The sequence below is a fragment of the Salmo salar genome, chromosome ssa18 (assembly GCF_905237065.1).
Source record: "Salmo salar chromosome ssa18, Ssal_v3.1, whole genome shotgun sequence".
NCBI lineage: Eukaryota > Metazoa > Chordata > Actinopteri > Salmoniformes > Salmonidae > Salmo > Salmo salar.
The window spans coordinates 72,658,419-72,680,427 of NC_059459.1; the positions used below are offsets into that span (position 1 = coordinate 72,658,419).

The 22,009-nt window shown below is 45.9% G+C and overlaps 1 protein-coding gene across 2 annotated transcripts; it reads right to left on the bottom strand.

Annotated features, from left to right (window-relative positions):
• Positions 1 to 154: 154 nt before the first annotated feature.
• Positions 155 to 21,614, bottom strand: LOC106577942 (FACT complex subunit SPT16). Of its 2 annotated transcripts, none has more exons than XM_014156421.2 (25): positions 21,185 to 21,614; positions 20,188 to 20,280; positions 18,336 to 18,506; positions 17,968 to 18,120; positions 17,570 to 17,716; positions 17,148 to 17,299; positions 13,390 to 13,562; positions 13,192 to 13,282; positions 11,568 to 11,641; positions 11,315 to 11,427; positions 8,262 to 8,327; positions 7,891 to 7,989; positions 7,643 to 7,758; positions 7,018 to 7,171; positions 6,781 to 6,908; positions 6,366 to 6,628; positions 5,910 to 6,028; positions 5,677 to 5,730; positions 5,408 to 5,592; positions 4,975 to 5,050; positions 4,559 to 4,728; positions 2,312 to 2,441; positions 1,422 to 1,545; positions 1,262 to 1,336; positions 155 to 990 (listed from the first exon to the last, which is right to left on the bottom strand). In XM_014156421.2, the coding sequence occupies exons 1-25, from the start codon at positions 21,248 to 21,250 to the stop codon at positions 884 to 886; spliced, it is 3,099 nt and encodes a 1,032-aa protein (XP_014011896.1). In that variant the 5' UTR covers positions 21,251 to 21,614; the 3' UTR covers positions 155 to 883. The 2 variants fall into 2 exon arrangements, with proteins under 2 accessions (XP_014011896.1, XP_014011895.1); XM_014156420.2 differs by having other exon boundaries at positions 1,416 to 1,545; positions 21,185 to 21,613.
• Positions 21,615 to 22,009: the final 395 nt, after the last annotated feature.

Consider the following 22,009-nt stretch of genomic DNA (forward strand, 5'->3'; position numbering starts at 1 on the left):
AAAAATGTAGTTATTCTCATACAAAAAAACAGAAGACCGGTCGTGCTAGACCAACTCAGAAGTGAACACTGTAGCACAGAGAATGGTTAACCAATCTGTTATTAATAGGTAGCATTGAAAGTGACACGTAAATGAATGAAAAAGACAAAATAACCACCATTTCTGAATTTTATTACAAAAACATCAGGATTTTTAATTAACAATTCAGTCTACCTATCCAGGATTAACAGAAAGATGGAGGAAAGCGGTGGGGAAATGAGACATTGAGGTTCTTGAGCGTCAGTCAGTCTGTACAAACCCCCATTAAAAAAAGGAATTGGAAAACGGAATATTGATATCTGCTCTGCCCCCCCCCCCAACATATCAATCGCTCTCAACAAATAAACTATGTCCAAGAAGGATAGAACGGTAGAAAGGAGGAATGGAAGATTATTTGTTTTCACTATATCTTATAAAAATGCTTAGCAGAAGATACTGTATCATCATCACTGCTTACCATATTGGTTTAGAAACAACTTAACAGAAAAACAAAAGTTTGCAATTAAATCCCTTTCAACGCGCACGCACGCACACACACACACACACACGGCCCTTGGAAACAGGGGAGTGAGTTGCCAAAGGAATGGAGGGAGGAATGAACCGTCTATCGTCAGGTACGATATGCCCATTTAATCACAACACTCACGGCCTAATACAAACGCATGGGGGTGCTACTACCTCTATATACACACATCGTATAGCGTGTGTGTGTGTGTGTGTTTGCGTATGAGAGAAAGACGAAGGGACGTGACAGAGCGAAGATGAATTAGAGGAGAGGGGGAATTGAATCAATGTTTTTGGCAGTGTGTGCGTTGTAGGTGAGACAGTCTGGTGGTGGTGCCATTCAGTGACGCCGTTTCTTCTTGGCGCTGGGAGGCGGGGCTGAAGAGCGACCCTTCCGCTTAGCTGACGAGGTCTCCTCCGCGTCCTCATAGTGAGACTCTTTGTCGGCTAGGAGAGGAGGCGCGAGACAGACACTCAATACCAAAACATTTGAAACTGATTTCACATTACACGAAGAGTGTCAATATCAAAACACACGGGGACAAAACTGTCACAGGTCAGTGAAGAAGTTCCAATTCACATCAGATAACAAAGTTGTATTCTTTTCCAGTGTTCCTCCACTTTTTCTATACCATGGACCAGCAAGCGATGGTACCTCTTGCTTCAGGGATGTAAGCTAGGTTTTTCCCTCCTTGGGGAGAATGTAGAGTAGACTCACCTTTCCTGGCCTCCTCTTCCAACTCATCCCAGTCTTTACCGCTCTCCTCTTCACTGCCCAGCGACGCACTGTAGTCTGAAATACACACACTACTAAGTCTCTGTATATTTGTGTGTGTGTGTGTGTGTGTGTCTCTCTCAACATGACTCGTTACCATTACCGGAGTCCTCGCTCTCTGAGTCATAATCTTCATCACTGTCTTCCACCTCTGCCTCACTCTCGTCTGCCGAGGGGTTAAATGTCTCGTCTTCCCCCGACTCAGAGTCATCCTCTGCTCCTTCCCCCTGAGACAGATTGAGAGAAACATACCGTAAATTCCGGACTATAAACCGCAACTTTTTTCTCACGCTTTGAACCTCACGGCTTAAACAATGACGCGGCTAATATATGGACTTTTCCCGCTTTCAATCCCCCCCCCAAAAAAAAACACATTCTGTGACGTACTCAGTTTTTTGGCGGCATGAAGCTTTCATTAGACCAATGAAATTGCCGAACGGGTTAAGGTCAAACAACTTTTTAGTTTACCGTTTAGATTAAATCGAGCGCTCTCAAACTTCCCATCATTCTGATTACGGTAGTCATTTTGTCACAATCATCATGGCAAAGACACGGAGAAATGCATATGATGCAGCTTTCAAGTTGAAGGTGATTGATCTGGCTGTTGGAAAAGGAAATAGAGCTGCTGCACGGGAGCTTGGTCTTAATGAGTCGATGATAAGACGTTGGAAACAGCAGCGTGAGGAATTGACTCAGTGCAAAAAGACAACTAAAGCTTGCTGCTAATTTTAAATTTTTTGTTACAAGCCGTGTTTCGTTAAAGCCTATTTATTTTTGTTACAAGCCGTGTTTCGTTAAAGCCTATTTATTTTTGTTACAAGCCGTGTTTCGTTAAAGCCTATTTATTTTTGTTACAAGCCGTGTTTCGTTAAAGCCTGTGTAAAGTTCATTTGTTTCAATGTACCGGTAGGCACCTGCAGCTTATAGACATGTGCGGCTTATTTATGTTCAAAATAAAACAAATAAAAAAACACACACACACACAGCCCTCACCTCGCTCTCCGGGTCTAAGAAAGACCAGCCCCCCTGTTCAAAGAAGCCCTCTGGATCATCCACTATAGTCTTCATGATCTTAGTCCAGTTCAGAGACTGGACCCCCTCTGTGTACTTGATATCACAGGAACTGGAGAGTGAGAGAGGTGGGGTGGAGAGAGAAAGGGGGACAGAGAGTAGAGCGAGACAGGTTTTTAAAATAGTTACTTATTTTGAGGAGCAACACTTGGTAAAACTCTACTAAAACACAAACAATTTCAAATCTAATTCCTTTCCTCCAAAAACAAATGAGCCACACGGATCCAGTCGACTTCAGCCCCTCCTCGATGGGGTCGAGTGAGTTGACAGACCGGCTAATAAGTTGATTGGTTAATGTATTTATTAGTTCATTGATGTACTTCAGCCCCTCCTCGATGGGGTCGAGTGAGTTGACAGACCGGCTAATAAGTTGATTGGTTAATGTATTTATTAGTTCATTGATGTACTTCAGCCCCTCCTTGGGGTCCAGTGAGTGGACTGACTAATTGGTTGATTGGTTAATCCGTGTTTTCCGTAAATTCATGTAGTAGCCAGCCAAACAGAAAAAAAGTAGCCAGCCAGGGGGTATGTCCCCTGAATTTTTGGGGGGCAGAACAAGGTCCATTTGTGGTGGCCTCTGGTACATTCTAATGCCTTGATTCCAGCCGAAATGCACAGCTAAATTATTAAATAGTTTAACAACTTTACCTCCCAGATTGGTAATACGAGTTGTGGCATTCAGTAGAAAGAGTACAATTAAAATGACTGAAAATATATGCATTCAGTGTGTTACTTGTTTTGGATATCGTCTAGGCCAAGACCTACATGATCAGAACTATTTTTTAAGTAAGAGAACCTTTAACATTAAACCTGTTCTCTTGAAATTAAAAGTAATATTTAGTTTTACTGCAAAATATTAATTGCCACAATGCTTGTTCTTTAACCTGTTTGGGATAGGGGGTGGTATTTTCACATCCGGATGAAAAGCGTGCCCAAAGTAAACTGCCTGCTACTCAGGCCCAGAAGCCAGGATATGCATATAATTGGTAGATTTGGATAGAAAACACTCTAAAGTTTCTAAAAAAACTGTTAAAATTATGTCTGAGTATAAAAGAACTTATTTGGCAGGCGAAACCCCGAGGACAAACCAGCCAGTGAATTCTTTTTTGTTGAGTTCACTGTTTTCAATTGGTTTTCTATGGGAATCTGGATTTCTGAGGCATCTGGTTGCAGTTCCTAGGGCTTCCACTAGATGTCAACAGTCTTTAGAAATTGGTTGATGTTTTTCTTTTTAGTATGGAAGAAGTATGGCTGTTCAGACTGAGTGTCGAGTCTAGTGTACTGTTGTGTTTGGGGCGCGCGACCTGGCGCTCGCTCCACTTTCATTTTATCCGCTATTGAACACGGTTTATTCCTACTTAAATTGTATCGATTATTTACGTTTTAAAAGACCTAAAGTTGGATTAGGAAAGTTGTTTGAAATGTTTGGACCAAGATTACAGGTAACTTATTAGATAATGTGTAGTCATGTTGGGCGAGTTGGAACCGGTGTTTTTCTGAATCAAACGCACCAAATAAATGGACATTTGGGGATATAACGACGGAATTAATCGAACAAAAGGACCATTTGTGATGTTTAGGGGACATATTGGAGTGCCAACAGAAGACGATATTAATTTCTGAGTTTTGTGTCGCGCCTGGCGTGTTGAAATATGATTGTCATGCGTTTGTTTGATGGGGTGCTGTCCTCAGATAATAGCATGGTTTGCTTTCGCCGCAAATTGTTTTGGAAATCTGACACGGTCGCTGCATTAACAAGAAGTTAAACTGTATTTTGGTGTATTGCACTTGTGATTTTATGAAAGTTAAATATTTCTTATAATTTATTTTGAAATTCGCGCTCTGCCATTTCACCGGATGTTGTCGAAACGTTCCGCTAGCGGAACCCCTAGCCGTAAAAGGTCAAATGATGCATGTTATTGGATCTGCTGCTGTCGACACCTAGGATAAGGAAACCAATGTCATTTTGTAATTTGGGTGAACTACCACTAAGAGTTTGGCCTGTCAATCACTGTGGGTGGAATTTTCAGATGAGGGGGCAGGATGTTTGTGAGTCAGAGTTGGTAGGGTTTCAGACCTGTCAATCAATCACTGTGGGTGGGACTGAGGAAAGGCGGTAGATTAGTAATCTAGTCAGAAAAACTAGTCTAGGTTAATTGATGTACTTACTTGAGCCACTCCTTGATGGGGTCCAGTGAGTTGACGGGCACGGCGTTGATCATGGTGACCTTCTTGCTGTAGTCCTTGTAGACGATGACCACGTCAAAGTTCTTCAGGTGGAACTGAACACGCTCGAAATGCACCAGCTCCACCTCATCCAGAGTCACCACGAACGGAGGCTGGGGAAGGAGAGAGGGAGGGTGGAATAAATATAGTAGACTGCTGAGACCATGTCCCTTTTAACATACTGAGGATTTTATTATTAGATCTGTAGTAAAATATCTGCCTCAAGGCCTAGCTTGGTTTAAAACACATGGGAGTAAGCAAGCAGTGCTGCTGGCTATATTAGTGAAGGTGTAGTACTAACACCAGTACTAACACTAACACTAGCGGCAGGAGCGGCAACAGTACTAGTAGGCACTCACCCACTCAGTGGTGTTACACAGGGAACTGGAGGTGGGCTGCAGCAGACAGGTACTCCTGTAGGGTGCGCCCTGGAACCTGAACACACAGTAATGTCCTCTAACATTAACTTCAACAGTTTCATACAGTTCATTACTTGAACACCCAACTCTGTGCTTAAAGGAAAGAGTCACCCATCATATGATACAAAACTCAGCCATCGCTCAGATACACATTGAAACATGAAATGTCCTCGGGAATCAATAGAACAACGCTCAAAGAGGCACAAAAAGTATACAAAATTCAAAGTGAGCGAATGTTTCTTTTAAATACTCACACGCTTTCTCAAAATGCCCTAACCCTTACCCTGTCCATACCCCTCCCATCACTCTCCTCCACCCCCCCAATCACTCTCCTCCTCCCCCCGAATCACTCTCCTCCACCCCCCCCCCATACCCGAGGTCTCGGAAGGGCACTTCGAACTCCAGCTGCTCCTTGGTGAGAGTCTCCACCTTCTCGATGAAGTTCTTGAAGGCAGACTTGAGCTTGTGTCTCATCTCCCTCTCCATCTGCTCGGCGTACAGGTCGTCGCGGTCGTGCATGTGCTGGTGCTTGCCCAGGTCTGTGGTGATCTCGCCCACCTAAGAGGAGATAAGGTAGGATGAGACAATATAATAAGGTAAGATAAAACATAGGATAACAACTTTATTTAAATTCATATTTACCTCTGTGTAGAACTGCACGTCTGTGTGACGCTTCTTCCCAAACATGATGGCGTTCTGATGGAGGACGAGAGGGGTGGGATTAGTCAAAATGGACGCACTAACACACATCTAAACTAACTCAAGACCACTCCAAGTGCCACGGGGGAAAGCATAGACCCAAATACCCACAGCTTGATTACCAACGCATAGAAAGTCAGACATCTTGTACTTAGCCTAAGTTTACACACACACACCTTGAGGTGGAAGTGCAGTACGATGATCATTTCTCCGTCACAGGGCTGGAAGAGGGAGTGTTTAATGTTGTTGTAGAGAATGTCCACTTTGTCCCCACGGACGGACGTGAAACGGAAACCTGGACAGACAAACGTTGTTTACCAGGTTCGTTGAGGCTGGAGGGACACACTTAATCCTACTAGACCTCACTTTGCTGATAAGTACTTTTTAGAGAAAAATACGCTTCCTACGACTGATATGTAGTCGTCTCACCGAGCCATCTTAAGATAAATGCACTAACTGTAAGTCACTCTGCATAAGAGAGTCAGCTAAATGACAAATGCTGATTGAGAACACACAGTATTATTAGTCTTTACAGCAAAGCTGTGATCTGGGAAGAACCTCAACCATTTCTCTCTTTCCCCTCCGTTCGTTCCTCCACTCCCAATTCCTTGTTAATGGAACCCTTTCCGCACCGTTGGTATGGGCCTCCAGCGACCCCTGCATCCTCTTCTGGGCAATGTTGGGTCTGATGTAGAGGTCTTTGAGTTTGGGGTTGGAGCGGTTCAGGTTGATGACCAGCGAGTCCTGCTTGACGATGCCTTCCTTCTCCTTCTCCTCAGCCTCCCGGGTCTTATAGCGCTTCTGCACCTCCTTGATGATGCGGAAGGCGTTCTGGAGGTTAGTGGACGGGACTGTTGGGTCGCCAGGCGCCTTGAGGTTCGACGCCCGGTACGTACTGAGGGTGGGGGGGTATGAGCAACGTCAGACAGCAGCAGGTGGATAAAGATGGATACCACACACACACACGGACTATCAGTCCATCTGCTTGATATTTGACAACAGTGAAACATGCAGAACATGGGCACTCAGTCACACATTTCCTCTCACATTTCTTTGACAAAGGTGGCATCGGGGTTGGGGAAGATGTTGCCCTCGTTGCGTCCCAGAGAGCTGCCGGGAACATAGAAGTTTATCCTCAGGTACGTCCAGTCTCCTTCCACCGACGAACTGATGTTCTACACAGACAGACAGAGGGACACAGAAACGTACATTTTTTTCCTCAGATAGGTATAGTCTCAAATTCAGTCAAATTGTGATGTGTCTGTGTGTGTGTGAGAGAGGTACCTTGATGGTAGCGATATGGAAAGGGGTGGCGATACCGAAGACAGGCATGACAACCGTCTCGTATTTCTTATCGATGAAAATCTTCATGTCTCGAACATCTTTCTCTCGAGGCATCTGAGATCCGTTCTTGTAGGAGACATTGGACTTTCTGGACCTAGAAGAGAGAGAAGGAAATACTGCATTTAATTCATTGGTGACGTCACACATTTTTGGAAAGACCATCTACATAGGGAGTGAGTGAAATCCTGAATTATTTAATCATGTAAATGTATCTGTTGTAGTTGTTTTCTACAAAAGATCATTTAGACAAACATAATACTATAAATATAATTCTCTCTCGTTCTTCCACCTCTCCCCAATCATGTAGATTCTACCACCTCTCCTCCTCTGTTCCATTCAACTCCTTTAACTATTACCAGCCTCCTCTCATTCTGGTCTCCCATCTCCCTCCAATTATCATAACATCATCCCTTCTCTTCCTCTCGTTCACTCACTTCTAGACCTGTAACTCTCTCCTCTAACCCCTAACCCTCTTCTCCCCTCGTTCACTCACTTCTGGACCTGTAACTCTCTCATCTAACCCCTAACCCTCCTCTTCTCTCCTCTTCTCCCCTCGTTCACTCACTTCTGGACCTGTTGCTCTCCTTTCTGTTCTGTCAGACGTCTCTTGGCCTCCTCGTTCACCTGATTGGCCAGCTCCTTCTGGTGAGCCCGCCTCTTCTCCTCCGCAGTCATCTCGTTCTGACCAAACAAATAACAGTTTCTCACATTCTGACCAATCAAAAAGACAGCGTTTAATCTCATACACAGAAACTGAGATAGTGTAAGTATAGTGAATCTCTCTCAAGCACATAGACACGGACACACACACACCCTAGTCCTGTCCTGGAGTAAAGCTTGTCCACGCGCTCCCTTCCCCAGTAGTTCCTCTGCATCATCAGCATCTTCCTCATCATCCTCCTCCTCATCGTTCTGTCAAGAAGAAACAAATCGTATTTTTTTGGGGGTGGGGGGGGGGGGTTAAACTGGGTAGTTTGGGTCCTAGATGCTGATTGGCTTAAACAGCATTTCAGCCGTGTGTATATCAGACAATATACCACAGGCCTTGTTGCATAAATATAAACAGTTAGAGGACATAGAGCCCTAAATAAACATTGAAATATTTGAAATAGATATGCATCTTTCAGGGTTCGTGAGGGACAGAGTGAATCAAGAAACAGAGAGACGGTGGCTATCTTTCGTACCTTTAGGAAGATTCCGACGTTCTTTATCTTCTTCTTGACCGGAGTGAGAACTGTCGCTGGATCATCCTTCAAGATATACATTTCAAGTGGTTCTTTACTGCCATCAATGAGCGAACATCACAACCCAAATGTGATTGATAGAGAACTATATGTTTGACAGTCACTTTGTTAAAAAAAAAAATTGAAATATATCCCCTTTGTTGATCTGTATATTCTATGAACAGGGCGCATTTCTTCCTTTTCCCCTCATCCTTCCCTCTCCCTCCCTCTCTCCCTCTCTCCGTCATCCTTCCTCTCTCCGTCATCCTTCCTCTCTCCCCTCCCTCTCGCCGTCATCCTTCCTCTCTCCCTCCCTCTCTCCGTCATCCTTCCTCCCTCCCTCCCTCCCTCATCCTTCCTCTCTCCCTCCCTCCCTCCCTCATCCTTCCTCTCCCTCCCTCCCTCATCCTTCCTCTCTCCCTCCCTCATCCTCCCTCATCCTTCCTCTCTCCCTCCCTCATCCTTCCTCTCTCCCTCCCTCCCTCATCCTTCCTCTCCCTCCTCCTTCCTCTCTCCCTCCCTCATCCTTCCTCCCCCTTCCTCTCTCCCTCCCTCCCTCCCCCTTCATCCTTCCTCTCTCCCTCCCTCCCCCTCTCCCTCATCTCCCCTTCCTCCCTCCCTCATCCTTCCTCTCTCCCTTCCTGCCCCTTCCTCCCTCCCCCTTCCTCTCTCCCTCCCTCCCCTTCCTCCCTCATCCTTCCTCTCTCCCTCCCCCTTCCTCTCTCCCCTCCCTCTCGCCGTCATCCTTCCTCTCCCTCCCTCTCTCCGTCATCCTTCCTCTCTCCCTCCCTCCGTCATCCTTCCTCTCTCCCTCCCTCCCTCATCCTTCCTCTCCCTCCCTCCCTCATCCTCCCCCTCTCCCTCATCCGTCATCCTCCCCCTCCCTCATCCTTCCTCTCTCCCTCCCTCATCCTTCCTCTCTCCCTCCCTCCCTCATCCTCCCCCCCTTCCTCTCTCCCTCCCTCCCTCCCCCTTCCTCTCTCCCTCATCCTTCCCCCTTCCTCTCTCCCTCCCTCCCTCTCCCTCCCTGCCCCTTCCTCTCTCCCTCCCTCCCCCTTCCTCATCCTTCCCCCCCTTCCTCATCCTTCCCCCCCCTTCCTCTCTCTCTCCCTCATCCTTCCCCCTTCCTCTCTCCCTCCCTCCTCTCTCCCTCCCTCCCTCATCCTTCCTCTCCCTCCCTCATCCTTCCTCCCCTTCCTCTCTCCCTCCCCTTCCTCCTCCCTCCCTCCTCCCTCTTCCTCTCTCCCTCCCCCTTCCTCTCTCCCTCATCCTTCCCCCTTCCTCTCTCCCTCCCTCCCTCTCCCTCCCTGCCCCTTCCTCTCTCCCTCCCTCATCCTTCCCCCTTCCTCTCCCTCCTCCTTCCTCTCTCCCTCCCTCCCTCATCCTTCCTCTCCCTCCCTCATCCTTCCTCCCCCTTCCTCTCTCCCTCCCTCCATCCCCCTTCATCCTTCCTCTCTCCCTCCCTCCCCCTCTCCCTCATCCTTCCCCCTTCCTCCCTCCCTCCCTCATCCTTCCTCTCTCCCTTCCTCCCTCCCCCTTCCTCTCCCTCCCCCCTTCCTCCCTCATCCTTCCCCCTTCCTTCCTCCCTCCCTCCCTCATCCTTCCCCCTTCCTTCCTCCCTCCCTCATCTTTCCTCTCTCCCTTCCTGCCCCTTCCTCCCTCCCCCTTCCTCTCTCCCTCCCTCCCCCTTCCTCCCTCTCCCTCCCTTCCTCATCCTTCCTCTCTCCCTCCCCCCTTCCTCTCTCCCTCCCTCCCCTTCCTCTCTCCCTCCCTCCCCCTTCATCCTTCCTCCCTCCCTCCCCTTCATCCTTCCTCCCCCCTCCCTCCCCCTTCATCCTTTCCTCCCTCCCTCCCCCTTCATCCTTCCTCTCTCCCTCCCTCCCCTTCATCCTTCCTCTCTCTCTCTCTCCCTCCCCTTCATCCTTCCTCTCTCTCTCTCTCCCTCCCCCTTCATCCTTCCTCTCTCTCTCTCTCCCCTCCCTCCCCCTTCATCCTTCCTCTCTCCCTCCCTCCCCCTTCATCTCTCCCTCCCCTTCCTCTCTCCCTCCCTCCCCTTCCTCTCTCCTCCTCCCTCCCCCTCCCCTTCCTCTCTTCCCCTCTCCCCCTTCCCCTCTCCCTCTCCCCCTTCATCCTTCCTTCCTCTCTCCCTCCCTCCCCCTTCATCCTTTCTTCATCCTTTCTCTCTCTCTCTCCCTCCCCTTCATCCTTCCTCTCTCTCTCTCTCCCTCCCTCCCCCTTCATCCTTCCTCTCTCTCTCTCCCTCCCTCCCCCTTCATCCTTCCTCTCTCCCTCCTCCCCTTCCTCTCTCCTCCCCCTCCCCCTTCCTCTCTCCCTCCCTCCCTCCCCCTTCCTCTCCCCCTTCCTCTCTTCCCCTCTCCCCCTTCCCCTCTCCCTCTCCCCCTTCATCCTTCCTTCCTCTCTCCCTCCCTCCCCCTTCATCCTTTCTTCCTCTCTCCCTCCCTCCCCTTCATCCTTCCTCCCTCCCTCCCTCCCCCTTCATCCTTCCTCTCTCTCTCTCCCTCCCCCTTCATCCTTCCTCTCTCTCTCTCCCTCCCTCCCCCTTCATCCTTCCTCTCTCCCTCCCCCTTCATCCTTCCTCTCTCCCTCCCCCTTCATCCTTCCTCTCTCCCTCCCTCTCCTCCCTCCCCTTCATCCTTTCTTCCTCTCTCCCTCCCTCCCCTTCATCCTTCCTCCCTCCCTCCCTCCCCCTTCATCCTTCCTCTCTCTCTCTCCCTCCCCCTTCATCCTTCCTCTCTCTCTCTCCCTCCCTCCCCCTTCATCCTTCCTCTCTCCCTCCCCCTTCATCCTTCCTCTCTCCCTCCCCCTTCATCCTTCCTCTCTCCCTCCCTCCACCTTCATCCTTCCTCCCTCATCCTTCCTCTCTCCCCCTTCATCCTTCCTCTCTCCCTCCCTCCCCCTTCCTCTCCCTCCCTCCCTCCCCCTTCCTCTCCCCCTTCCTCTCTCCCCCTCTCCCTCCCTCCCTCCCCCTCTCTCCCTCCCTCCCTCTCTCCTACCTCGTTGATCTGTACGGAGTCTCCTATGAACAGGGCGTATTTCTTCTGTTCCTCCTTCTTCCCCTCCTTATTCACCAGGTCAGCGAAACCCAGGCTGATGCTCAGTACCATGCCTGTAAAACACACACACACAGTTAAGAAAGCGTCCGCTCTACACACCATTTAAAATGGCCTCTGTACGAGACACAAAATACCATGTCTAGAAGTATCCTACTTATATTCAGTAAGACACTACAGTGACTTGAGTGCTCACCTTTCTTCAGTTTGTACTGGTTCTTACTGTTCAGGACCAGGGAACCCTCTCTGAACTCTATTCCCATGGCAAACCTACAGCAGGGAGAGGGGACGCACAAAATCAACACATGATACATACTGTATTCTCAATAGGCTTGGGCAGTATACCGTAATACTGGGCAGGTGGTCACACAGAGCATTTGGGAGCAGTTTTTTTTTTTTTCTTCCCTCAATACAAAACCCATGTTAAAAAGAAATATTTACAAAAAAATGTGTCCGCTCTGGAAGAGAAAATATCAAACCTAGTGGTGAAAGCAGGTACTGTGTTCTGTGATTAATCTTCACTATAATTTCTTTCAGAATAAAATGTGGCTGGTAAAATAAGGGCATTCACCAGCTACTGCGGCTGGTGGACCAAAAGTACATTTCCCACCCTGTTTGAAAATAGCCATGGGATGGTATTTTCCAATACCGTTGAATCTATTTCTTTGAATTTTTTTTAACACATTTGTATATCTTTAAGTAAATACCTGCAGTCAAATGTAAACAAATTGTTGCACAAAACTAGAGACTAATAAGGTTTTTGTGCGTATGGAACATTTCTGGGATCGGTCATTTCAGCTCATGAAAAACGAGACCAACACCATGTCCTGCGTTTATATTTTTGTTTAGGTGTAGATATCTTATAACTATTAACTATCTAAAATGTGCTAAATGCTCTACAGTTGTGCATTTGCTTTGCCAATTTAGTAGCTAGTTAGCTATCTAGCTAAGTGGTTAGCTTCTTCCAAAATCAAGCTTGAGAGTTGGTAAAAGCAGAGAATCCCTTCCTGCTGTCTAATATTTGTTTTGTGTGCGCAGAAAACTTTGAGTAGCATTTTTGAGTTACTCGTATAAGTGTATTAGCTGGGATGTCTGTCCTGCAAATACTTTAGATGAGTCGCAGACTGTATATACAACCTCCCAGTAATTTATTGGATAAACCACCAACGTGTCCGCATCACTGTGCCTTCTTTTAATTTGTATTATTTAACTAGGCAAGTCAGTTATAACAAATTCTTATTTACAATGACGACCTATCCCGGACAACGCTGGGCCAATTGTGCGTAACCTTATGGAACTCCCAATCACGGCCAGATGTAATGCAGCCTGGATTCGAACAAGGTACTGCAGTGACGCCTCTTGCACAGAGATTCAGGGTGATCTTGAAGGCGGCACAGCCTACAGCTGACCACACAGCCTACAGCTGACCACACAGCCTACAGCTGACCACACAGCCTACAGCTGACCTACCGTTAGTCAGCATATCTACCAACATTTTTGGGGTGTGCGCCAGCTCATGCTTTTTATTAGACTGCAAATACTCTAGGTCAGAGACTGTATAAAATGTACACAATGCGCTCGTTAGCATTAAGTTATCATTCTCTATGGGATTTTACATGTACTTGTTAGCATAGCTAACCTTCGGATTGAAGAGGATCAGTGGGGTTTGACAATAGTGTTCTGTGTGTTCATTGCCGGTATTACAGAATATCTCGGAATGGCACAAGGTCGGTACGAAAGTATGACAACCTGGATTACCGCCCAAGCCTAATAATCAATACACGAGGCCATGTGTGTGAGAAGGTAAGTGTGTGTCCTACCCTAGGTTCTTGGTGAATTTGGCCGCCAGGTCAGGCTTCTCCTTCTTGACGTAGTCCAACACAGCATTGTACACGTCGCAGATCTTCACACCTACAGAGAACAAGGTAAGAGAAAAAAGAAAAACAGTCAGGTTCCATAATTCATGTGTACTCTACCCTGTAAACACAAACACCCTGAATCTCCCTTCCAACCCTCACCGTGTTTCAGCTCTTTGAGTAGTTCCTCTTCCACCTGCAGTAGGAAGCTGTAGTTGTCCTGCATCTCCTGTGGTGGGTCCACCATCAGGGTCCGGACCAGGTTGGAGCAGTAGGATTTGTAGCGGATCCCCATGGCACACGTGATGGCCCCAAAGTGCATGTGGTTCTTATCGCTGAAGAGTTATAACGGCGTTATTAAAAGGTGTTATAACGTCTTGAGTCTGCTGTGACAGGTACTGTATGTGTGATACAGAAGGAAATTGGTCTTTATCATCAAAATGGATCACATTTTGGATTAACCGGTTAATTGTTTTTATTGTTTTGCATGTAGGTTGAGCACTGAAACTAGGTTAAACAAAATATACATCACAGTGGGAACGGTCGTTGAAGACGTCGCCATGTAAGTGTTAACTCAAAATGACAACGACTAGGCTCCAGTTTAACAACATTTACTTCACCGTACTACCACAGTACATCCCCGCCATTACACTCAGGACAGGTCCATAACTGAGACTTCTGCGCAGGCGCACTAATAACAGAGTGATAGCGCCGTAATAACAGAAATATAGGGATACTTAAAACATGAACTAAACTCTCCCACTTTTCTTTAGACAAATAAAACTAAATAATTAAATGTCCCCAGTATTATTTAAGTTCCCCAAAGTTTTTATTTGTATTACTCAAGTTGCCACTTTCCATTACTTTAGACCGGATGCTCCCTTTCAGTCTGACAGTCAGCAAGCTGTTCCTTTGTGGCCGACCGGGAAAACAGCTTCCAGGTGAGGAGTCAGTTGCAGCAAAGGTCTGTGAGCCCCCCCCCCAGACGAAGTCATCAACAAGACAGGCAAGTACTCCAGTCACATTGTAGTCTTGATCAAGCCAATAGAAGACTACAGGATCCACTTGACATGTTTCCACCTGTACTCAGCATTGTTGCCTTCGCTTTGTTGTACCAATTATGTTCCCTCCAATTACTGATCTCATATAGTTTAGCTGAGTCAAATGACACGTCCTTTGTTTCAAGTACATCATTTTAAAATGTCATTCTGTTTTTCTCAATTTTCTATTGGAATAAATCTGAGATTATCTACAAGTGACAAGTCAGCTGACCCTGTTGTACCGGAAAGTGTAGCTGGTTCAGAGTACTGCAAGTTGTACCAGTTCTGGTGTTTTCCTTTGGCTTTTCCTGCTTGTCCAATGACTGTTGCTGTATGTGGAATACTACTTTCTCTGTCCATGAATTTAACAGTTTGTCCAGTTTTCAGATTGGAACAACCATGTTGTCTCAACACAGTGTCATTGAACGTTTTCCTAATTTGAACACAACAGTGTTACCTGTCATGGTTGAAGGTCTCTGCTCCATTTCCTGTGTCAGTTTCAGTGTCCATATCATTGGATCCGACATCTGGTTGGTTTGTGCCTGTTAATGTGTCCTTTTTGTCATTTTCAGTAGGAGGCTGATTCTCAGCAACAGCCCTTCCAACTTGGTCATTTACTTTCCGCAATCTTGAGTGATGCACCCTGACAATGGTGCCTCCGTGTCTCACAAATACCACCACACCATCTTGGCCAATGACTACTCCCGGTCCTTTCCACTCTTGACAGTCATCTCATTTGTAGTACACTTCGTTTCCAGTCTCGTATTTCTCATCTACGGGACGAAGCTGTTTACGCAGAGCCCTGCGAATTCTCTCTGAACACTCTGCTTCAGTGAATGCTTTTCTCGCTGCATGTAGTGCTGAAAGGTGCTGTCCCACCCATGCACTCACACTGGTCCCTTCTAGTGCTGGTGGCTTGTCAACCAGTACAGAGGGAAGATTAGTGTTCTGACCCAACACTAGTTGCTATGGGCCGTAGCCATGAACATTGTGCATTGACTTTTTTGCCATCAAAGCCCAATCTAGGGCTGTTTTCCAGTCAGAGCCATTGTCTTGCATCACTTTCAGCATAATCTCTGTGAGTGTTTGATTATGTCTCTCCACAAGTCCATTGCTCCATGCAGCAGTTGTCTTTACTTCCATGTTGAAGTTCTTTGCCACTTCTATTATTGAATTCTCCTCCATTGTCACTACAATTTCTGGGTCGGGCCATGCACACATATCCAGGAATGAATGAAGGTGCTTGACCATTTCACAGGGTTTCTATGTATTCACAATGCTTCCAGCGCTGAAGCGTGTGAAGTGGTTGATTATGTGACGGTACCACACTTGGTCCTAACTCATGTAGCTCTACAGCCACTGTTTCATTGTACTTGGAAGCCAGTGGCAAACCAACAGCTGGTCTGGGCTTAGGTTTGATGTATTTCTGACATGTCTCAACTGTTAACCATCTGCTGTAGAATGGAAATACTCTCATCATCATTATTCCCTGAACTGTTGAGTAACTTCTGAAGTCTGTCAACTGTAGCATGTCCAAACTGTTTGTGAAGTTAACAATACTTTGTTTCTGTGTCCGTCAGAATCTAATTTTTACATGGACTCTGATGTCTGTCTAAAATGTTTACACAATAGCGGGCCGATGTAGTAAGTTCAAGGGTCACTGGTTGTTTAAACATCACTGCCATGTCATTTTTTATGTCTGGTACAGAACCCGCCTTCTTGAGGGAAGCTTTGCTTAATAGTAAGGAGATATCCGTAGGGACCACCTCTGTTTCAATGTGACTCTTAGTCTGACCAATATTTACTGGTACCTTAACTCTTGGTAGAATGGACGGTTCTCCCATCTTCAAATTTTAAAGCTCTGTTGCTCGGTGTGTCAATCATATTTTGTACTTTCATATTTAGTTCACCGACATCGCTATCAAGCCATTTTGCACCACAAACTGTGCGTGTACATGCAGTATCAATCACAGCTAAACCTAAGGATTCAACTATAAAGATCTCAGAAAGATTAGTTTGAAAACAGTGTAGTGTTACACTGCTCTCTCTCTGTGTTTACATTTTCCACTGTTAGTTTAACTTGCTCATTTTTATGAGGACAGTCTTACACCCAATGGTAAGTGCTTTGATAAATAGCATATTTTAATCTCCTTTCATATCTGTCCAGTGGATTTGTGCCAGGCAATGGCGCCCTCGTCTGGTTGTCTTGAGAACGTGACTTGTTGGTGCCTTTTCTCTGCTGCTCAGTGTAATATTCCGGGTCACTCACTTGCATTCAATCCGTCTTTTCATCAAAAATATTTTTTGTGCCGACTTCAATAACGCAAAAGTCAGCACAGTGAAAGCAGTCAAAGCCAACTGTTTCTCCCTACCATCCAGACAGGCAGTAGTATTTAGCAACTTGAAAGCTGACGCTGCATCCAGGAGAACCATGTTGTACTTGCGCATCCTATTGTACCTCTGTTCCAAATCAATTATTTAGTCCATCATCGCAACCCGAAATGTCTCTACACAGTCAAAGTTTGAATATGCCTCGTAAGCACGGTTTCTCTTCTTTACACACAGAATCCAGTGCTCTGATCAAAGTTCCCATACCGTCATCCTTGTTCAAATCCTCCACGGATATTTCCATTGGGGTATCGCTCGCTTTTCCCTCTAACAGTGAAGTTATTAGCCATCATCCGCTACCAATGTTAACTCAAAATGACAACGACTAGGCTCCAGTTTAACAACGTTTACTTCACCGCACATCGTCCCAATTACACTCAGGTCAGGTCCATCAACTGAGACTCTGGTACAGGCGCACTAGTAACAGAGTGATAGCAGCATAATAGCAGAAAGATAAAGATACTTAAAACATAACAGGAAGCAGCGGTTTACCTGACGACACTGAACTTGAGGCTGTAGTTGCCCCCGCTCTGAATAATGGGGGGGTAACACATCTCGACCGTGGAGGGGTCTGCTCCCCCCAGGTACTTCTTCTCCTCGATTGCCTTCTCCACAGACTCAGCCAGCTTACTGTGGCGCACCTTCTGTTAGGGAACAGAGGAGAGAACACATTCAGGAAACAATGCTTTGTTTCTGTCATCTTGGGGACAAAATGAGATGATTCAAAACTATTTGGACATACAGTCTAGATGTTAAATTGGTAGCGGGTGAGTCTGGCCCAATTTGACTGCACCTGTCTGAGTCACAACAGTGGCTTTCCAGGATGGCTATATCATATGAATGTGGTTGCTGGGATGTTGCACCCGTCTACAGGCGTTGTACGAGTGGATAATGAGCGTGACTACAAAGCCTACCTCGTCTGCGTCCACGATCTCCATGACACGCTCCTTGAAGAACTTGGAGTAGACGTCGCTGGTGACGGCTGCAGCCTTCCTCATCAGAGCCAGTTCCCCGTCCTCCTTCACGGCAATGGTGTAGGCTACCACCGCACTGATGTCCACCTGGGGGGAGGTGAGAGAGAGGGAGAGATGGAGGCAGGGAGAGCCCATAAGGATTGTGACCTGATGCAGACCAATAACTAGCTACATGGGAGTCTCTTTTTAATGCAACACTGCCTCCCGCCACAGACAGACACCAGCTACCCACCATTCTGCAAATTGACACCACATGGAAACAATCATATTTTACTATCAACCCAGCTCACCCTTCCCTCCTTCAGTCCCTCTTTTCCCACATTCCTCCTTCCGCTCACCTTTTCCAGGCCCTCGGCAGTGATCATGTCGTTCCAGCTCTTCATGTACTCGCCGGGGAACTTGTCCTTGCTGAATACACCCACAGTCTTGCCCTCCCTACTGGCCCTGATCGCCTCCACCATCTTCTCAAAGTTAACCTTGTTGCTCTCGTTCTGAGGGAAGGAGGGGGAGAGGGATGTTAAAATGTTATCCTTCAGCTCAAACACATTGACATGAGTGCATGCACTCACACACACTCTTTCAAACACACGAACGGTCACACCAACTTCTTGTGCCACACACATTAAAGAACTGTACTGAAATGGGAGAATACGCATTGAAAGCGAATCAGGGATAGAACATCCCGAGTCTACCAATCAACGCTTACCTTTTCCCTGACGAGCAGTGTGATTGGTGGAACCCCGTTGGCGTTCTCATTGCCCTTGGTGACAGCCACCTGTTTAAGGAACTCCACCTTCTTCTTGCTGGCCAGGAAGATGATCTTAGACTCACAGAACACCATGATGGTGTCTGTCAGCTCATAACCAAACAGCCATGTCTGGAGAGGAGAGGAAGGATGAGAGGGTATATGAATTACTCCATGCAATATGCTTATGCTGAAGTGAAAACTACTGAGGTTTCTTCAGTACAGAAGCCATAACATATACAGTGCATTCTGACCACCTTCCCCCCCTTTTCCACTTTGTTACGTTACAACCTTATTCAAAAATGGATAAAACATTTTTTAACCCTCAATCAACACAACGCAAAAACGGTAAAAACCTGAAATACCTTATTTACGTAAATATTCAGACCCTTTGCTATGACTCGAAATTGAACTAAGGTGTATCCTATTTCTATTGATCATCCTTGAGATGTTTCTACAACTTGGATTGGATGTTATTTGGAAAGGCACACACCTGTCTATATAAAATGGTCCCACAGTTGACAGTGCATGTCAGAGCAAAAACAAAGTCATGAGGTTGAAGGAATTGTCTGTTGAGTCCCGACACAGGATTGTGTCGAAGCACAGATCTGGGGAAGGGTCCCAAAAATTGTCTGCAGCATTTAAGGTCCCCAAGAACATGCTGGCCTCCATTCTTAAATGGAAGAAGTTTGGAACCACCAAGACTTCCTAGAGCTGGCTGCCCCAGCCAGACTGCGCAATCGTGGGAGAAGAGCCTTGGTCAGGGAGGTGACCAAGAACCCGATGGTCACTCTGACAGAGCTCCAGAGTTCCTCTGTGGCGATGGGAGAACCTTCCAGAAGGACAACCATCTCTGCAGCACTCCACCAATCAGGCCTTTATGGTAGAGTGGCCAGACAGAAGACACTCCTCAGTAAAGGGCACATGACAGCCCTCTTGGAATTTCCCCAAAAAGCACCTAAAGGACTCTCAGACCATGAGAAACAAGATTCACTGGTCTTATGAAACCAAGATTGAACTCTTTGGCCTGAATGCCAAGCCTCATGTCTGGTGGAAACCTGGCACCATCCCTTTGGTTAGGCATGGTGGTGGCAGCATCATGCTGTGGGGATGTTTTTCAGCGGCAGGGACTGGGAGACTAGTCAGGATCAAGGGAAAGATGAACAGAGAAAAGTACAAAGAGATCCTTGATGAAGTCCTGAGCGCTCTGGAGCAGGTTCTCAGACGGGGCGAAGGTTAACCTTCCAACAGGACAACAACCCTATGCACACAGCCAAGACAACACAGGAATTGCTTCGGGACAAGTCTCTGAATGTCCTTGAGTGGCCCAGCCAGAGCTCGGACTTGAACCCTATCGAACATCTCCAGAGACCGTAAAATAGCTGTGCAGCAACGCTCCCCATCCAACCTGATAGAGCTTGAAGATCTGCAGAGCAGAATAGGAGAAACTCCCCAAATACAGGTGTGCCAAGCTTGTAGCATCACACCCAAGAATACTTGAGGCTGTAATCGCTGCCAAAGGTACCCCAACTAAGTAAAGGGTCTGAATATTTATGTCAATGTGTTCAGTTTTTACATTTGCAAAAATTTCTACACCTGTTTTTGCTTTGTCATTATGGGGTAGTGTGTAGATTGAGGGGGGATTTAAAAAAATATATATATTTTAGAATAAGGCTAATGTAACAAAATGTGGAAAAAGTCAAGGAGTCTGAATACTTTCCGAATGCACTGTACTTATAAATGTGCACACAGTTTCCCTAATGAGCTCAGTCAGGAATAACTCCTGGATAGGGGTTAAGTCCATGAGTTTTACCTGCAGGGCAGTGGATTTGGCATACACTATCTCTTCGTCCACCCCAACGGAGACCACCATGGCATCCACTTTGCCAAACTCATCTTCTCCTTTCTAATAGAGAAAAATAGATACTTGTTAATTAACATAGAAATGTTTCACATTATTCAAACTAAGTCAACCAGTGAGCAAAAAGGTACACTTAGCCACAGTTGTGGTCGACACGTTGCTTGTTCTTTTTGAGTGCAGGTGATAAGTATGAATAAATGGAAAATTAGCTAACCAGTTAAAAACAAGTTAGCTAAAGTTGATAACTATATCTATTGCTATATCTCAATGAAGATTGAGAGAAAGTTGCTACTTAACTACTGGTTGGCATTCAAATGCAGAGGTTGAGATCAATCGTTGTGCCCTCAAGATAAAAGTGCATGCAACAAATCACTGCCTGCTCGGCGCGAGGTAAAGATAGTTAGCTACAGTAGCATGCTAGCTTGAAAACGTCAAACTTTGATGTTAGTTATGAGGACAAGAGGCAACTAGCTAGCAATTTCTGTCAAAACATTCCATGGTACTTTCTGACAACGTATTTTGGTGCCAATTTTAGATGTGCAACTTCAGAATGAATTCATATTTTGCTGGACTGGCAACGAGCTAAAGTGGTTGTTCCACAAAGTGCCAGATATGGCTGGCTAGCTAATTAACTATATAATAGCATAGCTAACGTTAACAGCCTGACTTGGTGGATAATATACAATGCATAATTAGTGGCCATGTTGTAACTATCATTTTTAGGATGTGTAATGTCTTCTTGTATTCAATCTACAAGTGTTTCATAATTACATGTAAGTCTATATAATCAGATTGATCATTGCTGTTTGCGCTTCTGTAGCTACAAAACCAACCACGGCACTCACTCATGCCGAAAACAAAGTAAAAAAACCGCACTTTAAAAACGTGCCTTCATCCAGAACATGTTTTTACTAGTTTTATATACACATTTTTATATCGTGCTAATTACCTTCCAATTGCCATATAATCGCTTGATTCTGCGGTAGTACGCTTCCTTGTCCAAGTTTACCGCCATAGCGAGTATTTTACACCTTCAAACTCCAGCTCCTGGCTTCTCAGAGCAGCACAGGCCGGATGAGTGTGGTTGCTGTTTTCTCGCACTTTCCACGCCTTGAAACCTATATCAAAAGAGTTGTTTCTTTCCTTCTCGATATATGCACGGTGGTTACGTTCAGTTCTCCTCAAGATGTGCCTCTATGGTTGATATATTATCTTCTTTTTTTATATATATCTTTTTTAGATATATATATATACATAAAAATACACCCGTTTTGTTAAAAATCGATAAAAATGCATAATTTTCCTTCTGATTAATAATTACGTAACATCTAGCTGTTTTGTTGCATCTAGCTGTTCTGGTGCTAAGCATAAACGACTCGAAATAATGAATACCCTTCCCCCTTCTCAGTTTCCCCCTCCCTCCCCGTTCGTACAGTTTGTCGGGCACTTTACATGTTTGATAGGTCAATTACCACACTCGCCTCTATAATGGCAACCACATTATTTTGATAAAATAGCGCCACGTGTTTATATAATGCTGGTGGACTAATTTATATGCCACACGTGGTTTGCTTGTTTTTCTCTTGACCCATGACTTGATTTCTATCTTTATTTAACGTACATGTTAATTTTAATATCAGTGTATAAAATCGTTTGATGGGGGTTTCTATTGTGGGTATTTCATGCATATTGTTACCAAAGACAGTACTCTTGTGTTGTTACACATAGTGTATCATTTATTTGTTTTACATTGCTCGACAGCGCCTCCCAAGGT